This window comes from Elgaria multicarinata, chromosome 8 (genome assembly GCF_023053635.1).
Source record: "Elgaria multicarinata webbii isolate HBS135686 ecotype San Diego chromosome 8, rElgMul1.1.pri, whole genome shotgun sequence".
NCBI lineage: Eukaryota > Metazoa > Chordata > Lepidosauria > Squamata > Anguidae > Elgaria > Elgaria multicarinata.
Genome location: NC_086178.1, coordinates 63,175,354 through 63,183,180, shown reverse-complemented (window position 1 = coordinate 63,183,180; position 7,827 = coordinate 63,175,354). Strand labels below are relative to the sequence as shown.

Sequence of the window (7,827 nt, the reverse complement as noted above, 5' to 3'; positions counted from 1 at the left end):
GTCAAAATAAATGAGGAAGGTGGGTGCTTTACCCCCACCCCTGCCACTCCCTGCATGTTTCTATTGCCTTGTACTTGTGGAGGGCAGTTTTCTTAAGGAAGACGCTTAAGATTTTCTTACATTCCCATTTGATGGATAAATAATCCCAGATTAGCAAAAAATAAGAATATGACGTGTTGGACGCAGCATAAAGTCCACTCCAGCCAAACCTGAATGTTCGCATCCTACTGCCTGCTTGCTAGATATTTTGTGAATGAACCCATCTTACACTTGCCTAATACAAATTACTTCCGGATAGTGTAAAATATCCGAAGAACAAGAATGGTGTACTACTATATCTCAGCCACCCCCACCCCATGCTTTCTAGGAGTCAAAATGGTGGGTGGATGAGAAAGTTTTATTTAGCCAGAACAGATACTGAACACATCATTAACTTGAAGAAGGAAGGGGGAAGGAGAGGGATACAATAGTACGTGACTGTGTTTGAAGGTGAATGTGCCCTTAAGTTATGATAAAAGAATAAAGGTGACTAAACAGAAAATCAATATGATTATGAGCTACTGTAGCACAAGAACCAAATCCAGAAGTTTAAATTCAGATTTACAACAAACATATGTCACCTATCGTGACAACTGAAAAGCAAGTGAAATACAGCTAGAAACTACAAACTCTATTCCCAAGTACCGATCTGCAGGCAGGCTTTGTTTCCCCCTATTTCCTATACACATAATCAAACTGCACTATGCATGAAGCCATGGTTGACATCATACCAGTCCCCAAGAACAAGAAAGTATACCTACATTTCTGCATTAAAACCAATTATTTTATTGAAGCTATTTTTAAAAAATCATGTGAGGCAGTATAAACAATAAAATCATAACGGGGAAGGAAGAGCTGGCATTAAAGACAAAGAACAAACTTTTAAACAACAAAAAGACACTTTACAAAAAAAAAATCAAGGGAATACATTTTTCAAACTACAGATCGTATAAAGGCAAAATTAACAGGTATTATAGAAAAGAATACAACACACACACACACACACAAACTGGACTCTATGGTCTAAAGAAACTCATAGCCTTCAGATGGCCTATTAAACTATGTTAAAGTTGTTTTTGAACAATGACTATGTATTTCAGTTTTATACAATTGCCTGATATAGGCATAAATATTTTACACATTTTCCCAACGTTTTCCTCCACTTAGCCATGAGTAGTATCATCTTCCACAAAGTCTTTGGCCATTTCTGCTGTGATCACATCAATGTGACTGACCTATATTGGAAAGAGAAATATAGTATAGTATTTAATGAAGATTCCAGCTGATGCAATAACTCTAGAGTGTTTATCAAGCAAATTTATAATAGTGTCTGGGGATGAATGAGGGTTCACAGAGTCCTTCTGATATTCTGCATTCGTGTGGGAAAAGGTCAGAACATGATACTGGATGCCGAACCCAACTTCCTGGAAGTCTCGCTTTGATTTATAGCCCTTATGCTTGCGAAGTTGTGCTTCAAATTGGCATGACAATGCTTATAAAAGTCTCAGAAGCCGGGGTGGTTTCTGAGTAAGATCTCCATTGGTCAGTGTTCTGCATGCATGACCCCATAATTAGTAAAAGAAAAACATAAATTACACGAACTAACCAGATTTGCTTAATTTATACAAAAAGCGAAATTCAACCTCTCTTGGTACAAGACTCTTTTCAAGGAGGAATTACCTATCATCCTGGATCTCGACTGCTACCTGCAGAAAGCAGCCTAAGAGTATGTTTTGTACTGAAATATTTTTTTACTCTCCCCCACTCATAAGTTCTCTTGTCATCAAAGGCAGCCAAGCTAGGTTGAAATCTAAGCAAGCACTAGCCCTTTAAGCCACTAGAAATTTGATAAGAGGCCATTACAACCATTAACAGAAATCTGTTGAAACTGCATGCCTATGTCCTAAATATGTTCACTTATAACCAAGTCTCGCTGACTATTAAATTAGTTTTAATATCATTTCTAATCATGCCCTGGAAGATTTCAGCCATAAGCTGGAATAGTATTCAGATATTTAAGAATGCATACCTTATTTCTGAATTTTACACCATAGAACTTATCAGCAGATTCAAGCAGTTCAGGCCTGAAAGTTGTGGTAATGAACTGAGCATGTTCTGCTAATTCCATGATCATATCTGAAAATAAAATAAATTTGCCAATCACTACTGATGTAATTTGTAGGGCATTTCTTAAGTGGGTAAAAGATAAAATAATAAATACGGAATACAAAGCAACTATATTAAAATGTGAGCATATTTTAGCTATTGGGTTAAGTGGGCACCACATGATAATTTTGAAAGTTGTGACAGGAGGTGGATTTAGTCAGCATTTGCCTCCTTAACGCTGCAAAATGTACACACACACAGAGACCTGGAAGATGGATGCAATTTGGAAACTACCCAGCCTTCAATGGCTGGTTCGCACAAAATGACAATCCAGAATATGGGTTAAGTATGGGGTTATTTATTTATTTATTTATTTACAATATTGGTCATCAAGTGTGAACCCTGCACAATGGTTTAACTATGAGGTTGTTAATCTTGAACAACCCAGAGTACACAACACAACATCAACTATCATGGGTTCTCTTCATGGGTTGTTCCTGGTTAATCCATAGTCAAATCATAGTTCAGAGTTCTCACTTAACGACAACCCATGACTCAGCAACAACCTGTATTCTGGGTTGTTATATGTGAACCAGGTCAATAGGAAATACCTGTTCTTGTCTGATGCCAAAAAGTGTGCCAACAGCACGACTGAGGCTGCCACAATTCTAGCATGCTAATCTTTCCAGTCTGGAGATCTATTATTTTCTGAGCCAATAGCTGGGTTGACATAATATTCCCAGTGGGTTCTAATGAACCACAGCATACCAATTATTTTCAGGAACATCTCACTTTTTTAATTTTTTAAATAATTTTACTGATTTTCCAAAACAAAACAAAAAAATGAAAATGAAAGAGGTAAATAACTAAAAAGAAATGTATTGAATTTAAATCCTGTCAGTACATTGATTTAAATCATACCAATTATTTTAGAGAACATCTCACAAATTTTTCATTTGGCAAGGTAACCAACTTGGCTGTACAAAAACACACATTCTGGGACTGGCCAAGGTTAGGTGCTCTGTATAGTAGTGAATGAATGACTGAAGTAATGCTGGCACATCTTGTGATGTGATGTGACTTGGGAAGGAACTGGAATGCCCATTTTGCATGAATTTTAGCCTCTTTCAGGCATTCAGGGTTGCAGCTTTAGATGCAAAATTTGGCCCACCAACTCCATGCTACAATGGTGGCCAGGAATACTTTTCATCAACTGTCCACAACCAAAAAAAGCAGAGAGAAGCCTGCATTCTTGTTGTTAAATGCAGATCTAAACAGTAATACACTCTTTTTTAATACACTCTATGTGGGGTGGGGTGTCCTGGTGATTGTTTAGAAACATCTATTGTTACAGAACATGGCAAGATTCTGTGAGCACAATATGTCAGTATTTCTGCATTTGAACTAACTTCTATCCATGCATAAATCAAGATACTGACTTGAGTATCTTGATTTATTCAAGATCCTAGAATCAACTCATTTCAAGACTTAGTTCTTTTTACAAGTGTTTAATAGCAACAAAACAAAGAATGAATTCAGATCAAGGGCCAACATATCTAAGGCATCTCTTCTTCATTTATGTTATGAAAGTTAACATCCTTGGGCTACCACTGAGCAGGAAGTGCATACAGAGAAGAGTTTTTAGAAGCTGCCTCACAGTTTTAGATATTGCTTTATACCAAAGCCAGAGTGACTTTTGAAAGTACCTATGCCCCCCAACAAAGATCTCTTCCACCTGGCACTCTCCTTCCTATATCATATCTTAAAGGGCGTGATAAAAATGCTAAAATAAATAAATACTATCTGCACATATTTGAGGAAGCTAAAAAACTGGGAGAAAGTCACTTGGAGGTGCTAAACATTGCCCTGAGCCCCTTCCCTGAAATACAGAGAAAGGGGACAACCCTGATAATCTCTTCATTCCTGGAGAAAGAGAGCCACAAGCCGCACAAATGCCATATTAAGCAATTACAATGAAGCAGTAATCCCAAGACATTTTATTATGAGAAGCTTCCTTCGTATCTGAAATTAGGTAAATAAATAATATAAGCCTCTACCTGAAACAGCCTTTCTATGTTGGGCATCCAGGGCTTGATCAATTTCATCAAAGAGGTAAAAAGGAGCTGGGTCACATTTCTGGATAGCAAAAATCAAGGCTAGGGCCACTAGTGACTTCTGTCCACCAGAAAGCTGCTGCATCTCTCTCATTTCACCTTGTTTACCAGTAAATGACACCTGAAGAAAGAGCAGGAAAGCTAGTTATTGCTTATTCTTAGCATTACCTTTATGTGTTATCAGCAAGATAATCAATAGTCCACAGAGGGCAATGTAAGACAGTTTTCTTTTACCCTAATTCCAACTCCAGTGAACTGGTCTACAGATGGAACACTGCTTTGAGATCCTGATCCTTTTTCACTCTCAGCACTGCCTTCTCCTTCATCTTGAGACTGACTGCCTTCCACATCACCCTTCTTCATCACAAGTGTAGCTTTCCCCCCAGGCACCAGCTTCTGAAACACCTCACTGAAGTTCTTCGACACCTTGAGAAGTAGAATTCAATTCAGATTAATTTTTGAAACAATAACTTTAAAAGGTTGAAACAAATATTTTGGTAAAAAACGGTCATAGAGTTTATGCCAGAATATACTAAATTACCTGATTAAATAGGTACAACTGTTGGTTTGATGTTACCAACATGCAGGTAACACATTTAAATAACACAAATGCTAGTAAGGAATTAACATTTATTAGACCAACATCTATATATGAAGGAGAACAGAAACCTTGAAACAGAATGTCAAAAGCAGGGCGGGGGCTGTGTGGGCTACTCCCCGCCCCCCTCTGCAAGCATGTACATTGATACATTCACCGAGCCTACTTGTAACTGCGTGTTCTTCTGTATCAACTCATAGCAACCATGGTAAAATATGGTATAAAATATTAGCTAACATTTTTTAGTGTGCATAATCCCCTACGATCCAATCTGATCATATTCTGAGATATATCCCTCTGTTAAGGCATTTTTATGTATCCAATGAATTTTCATTAAGATGAGCTCAGCTTTCTTGTTAAAACCCCCCACACATTTTCATTGAACAATTACAGCTTTCACAAAAATAAATACAAACCCATCCAAACTTCACAATAATACACTGCTCCCAACATGCAATTTAAATTCAATACCCCAAGACATTATCATTAGCCTCCATTTATGTGTCTTACACAATGGCAATGAACATTAGGAAGCAAGTAAAAAGCCAATGGTCATCCCAAAGAAAAAGCATTTATCAGCCTTGTCACAATGCATGACAAATAATACCTGTTTGAAAGTCAACTGGATAGCTTCATATTTTCTGAGTTCAAGGACATTCATCAACTCCATGATGGATTTGTAGCCTCTGTCCAATTCTTCTTGACGTTTTATTAACTTCTCTTTCTGCTCTGAAAAGTTCACAAATTGATCTAGAGCTTTTTTATTGACGTGACTGTATTTTTTCAGTTCTGTGTTGCATTGTTCCAGTTTGCGAAACAGCTGCATAAAAGAGTTAAAACAATCTGTCAATATACAGTATGAAACAACATCTATTATCTCTGTAGGTGAAAGCTTACCTGCTTTAGGCTCAATGTCTGGTATTTTTCAAAAGCTTCCTGGGGCAGTGAGCCCAATTCCCTGATTTTCTTCATACACTCTTCTTTTTTCTTCAGAAGCATGCCTTGCCGGTTAGTCATCTTCTCAAGTTCTTTCGTATCATGGTTAATAGCATCCATGTGCTCTTTCTCCATATTTTTCCAACGTTCCATGCTCTTCTGGAGTTCTTTGATCCCTGCTTCTGTTTTATCAATTGAATTGTCCAGATCTATTATATCAAAGTAAGTATAAAAGGAAGTGTAAATGAACCTTATAAAACGATAAACAAGGAAAATGCAAAATATTAATTTATACTGGTAACTGGGGCAAAACGTACTGAGGAATGTTAATAAACTTCCAGGGATTACAAGGAACAGGACAAAAAAAGCCATCTTGATTAGATTATGAAGCAGGCAGGGAAGCCAGTACAAAGATCTGAGAAATGTTAATATATCATGTACTGCAAGATGGATGATCCTAGCAGCTGAGGTTTGCATGGAAGAAAGGGAATCAACAAGTCAGTCCAAAAAGAGGTTAATTCTATATCTTTCCAGAAGGTAGATGATGGGCAGTATCCGCACGCGGCCAGCTCTACCGCTCCCAGCCGCAAGCAACCCCTATCGCTCGTAGGGGCAACGTAGCATTTCTGGAGGCAAGCTCTGAAATGAGCAAAAACGCTTGTTTTTGGAAGGGGAGAAACTAGTGTTTCTGCTTGTTTTGAGGCTTGCCCCCCAAAAGCGCGACATTGCCACCGCAAGCAGTAGGGGCCACTTGCAAACTGGGGTCGGCAGGGCTGGTTGTGCACAGACCAAGATCAGTTACACCAGCCATGTGTGGAAGAGACCTGGATACAGCCCATTATTGTCCAGGTAAGAGTTCTATTTGTACTGCATGCTCTTTGAAGGTCGTTTGTAACCCCTTTCAAATTGCCCTTAGAAAAGTCTTTCATCAGTAAATTGATTTTTCTATTTTTTCCTTTGCAGTTTAAATTTATATTATATCTTTAGGATATTTTAAGGAGATGCTATCTATAAATAGGCCTTCTGTTGATTAAACACAACAACAACAACAACAACATGACCAACCATCAGATCGTGCCAGTGTATCCTTCACACGTTTGTTGATTGCCTCAAGCTCTGACGTTGTGGCTGTAAGAACAGTGCCACCTTCAGTCTCCCTTAGTTCATTCAGCTCCTAACAGGAAAAATAAATAAATTACTTTTAGGTTCAGCTGACAGAAATAATCACAGCATAAACTATGCTGCATAAAATAGAGGTTACATTTTACTATTTTCAATATACTATTTTAAATGGGTTATTGATATAGTTTATAGTTTTCAAAACAAATATTTTCAGGTTGGCCCAGGAGCAAACAAATGTGTGGTTTTCTAGGAGTGGTTAATTGCTTTATTTTTGTCACTACTATGAATTCTAATATAAGCTATTATTATTGGTCTTTGCAAAAAAGACTAGAATTAAAAGACCTGACAACCCTAGTAATATTACATGTGAATTGTGGAGGAAAATTACTGAAGATTTTGATGACAATAAGAATAACCACAGCCAGCAAATGTGAGACAACTGGCTGGTTCACGCATTTATGCTCAGCACTTGATGATCGTAGCATTGCTATTTCCATGTGTAACTATTTCCATGTGTAAATAAACCATCACAGATCTATCCACCGAAAATCAAATACAATACTTTTCAATTGAGTCACATGTTCAGTTGTCAGTCAAATCATGAGGAACTCAAATGATATACATCCTTATTATATGCTATACACTGATAAAGGACCACACATTCCTTAACATGTTACTTATTCCTGTAAAAGAAGAATTTGTCAATACACTGAAATCAACGTTTTTAAAAAAATAGAATGGAGCTAAAGTAAAACATCTTACTTGTTCAACTTGGTCTAAGCGCTTCCTCAAATTTTCGTTGAGATATGTTTCAACCCGTGTTATGATGCCTTCAAGCTTGATCCTCTCATTCAAAAGCTGTCTGTTTTCCTATAAAGCAAGACATATCAAGTAGTACCCTATATTCAAGTT

General features: G+C 37.4%; 1 protein-coding gene across 1 annotated transcript in view; it reads right to left on the bottom strand.

Moving 5' to 3' along the window:
• Positions 1–801: 801 nt before the first annotated feature.
• SMC3 (structural maintenance of chromosomes 3) overlaps positions 802–7,827 on the bottom strand; it is a 31,737-nt gene continuing 24,711 nt past the window's right edge. The window contains exons 22-29 of the mRNA XM_063132639.1: positions 7,678–7,785; positions 6,859–6,967; positions 5,755–6,002; positions 5,465–5,677; positions 4,494–4,685; positions 4,203–4,380; positions 2,069–2,175; positions 802–1,274 (exon numbers count right to left, since the gene is read on the bottom strand). Coding sequence (XP_062988709.1) covers positions 1,203–1,274; positions 2,069–2,175; positions 4,203–4,380; positions 4,494–4,685; positions 5,465–5,677; positions 5,755–6,002; positions 6,859–6,967; positions 7,678–7,785 — 1,227 coding nt within the window. The 3' untranslated portion in view covers positions 802–1,202. The remainder of the gene's footprint in view (positions 1,275–2,068; positions 2,176–4,202; positions 4,381–4,493; positions 4,686–5,464; positions 5,678–5,754; positions 6,003–6,858; positions 6,968–7,677; positions 7,786–7,827) is intronic.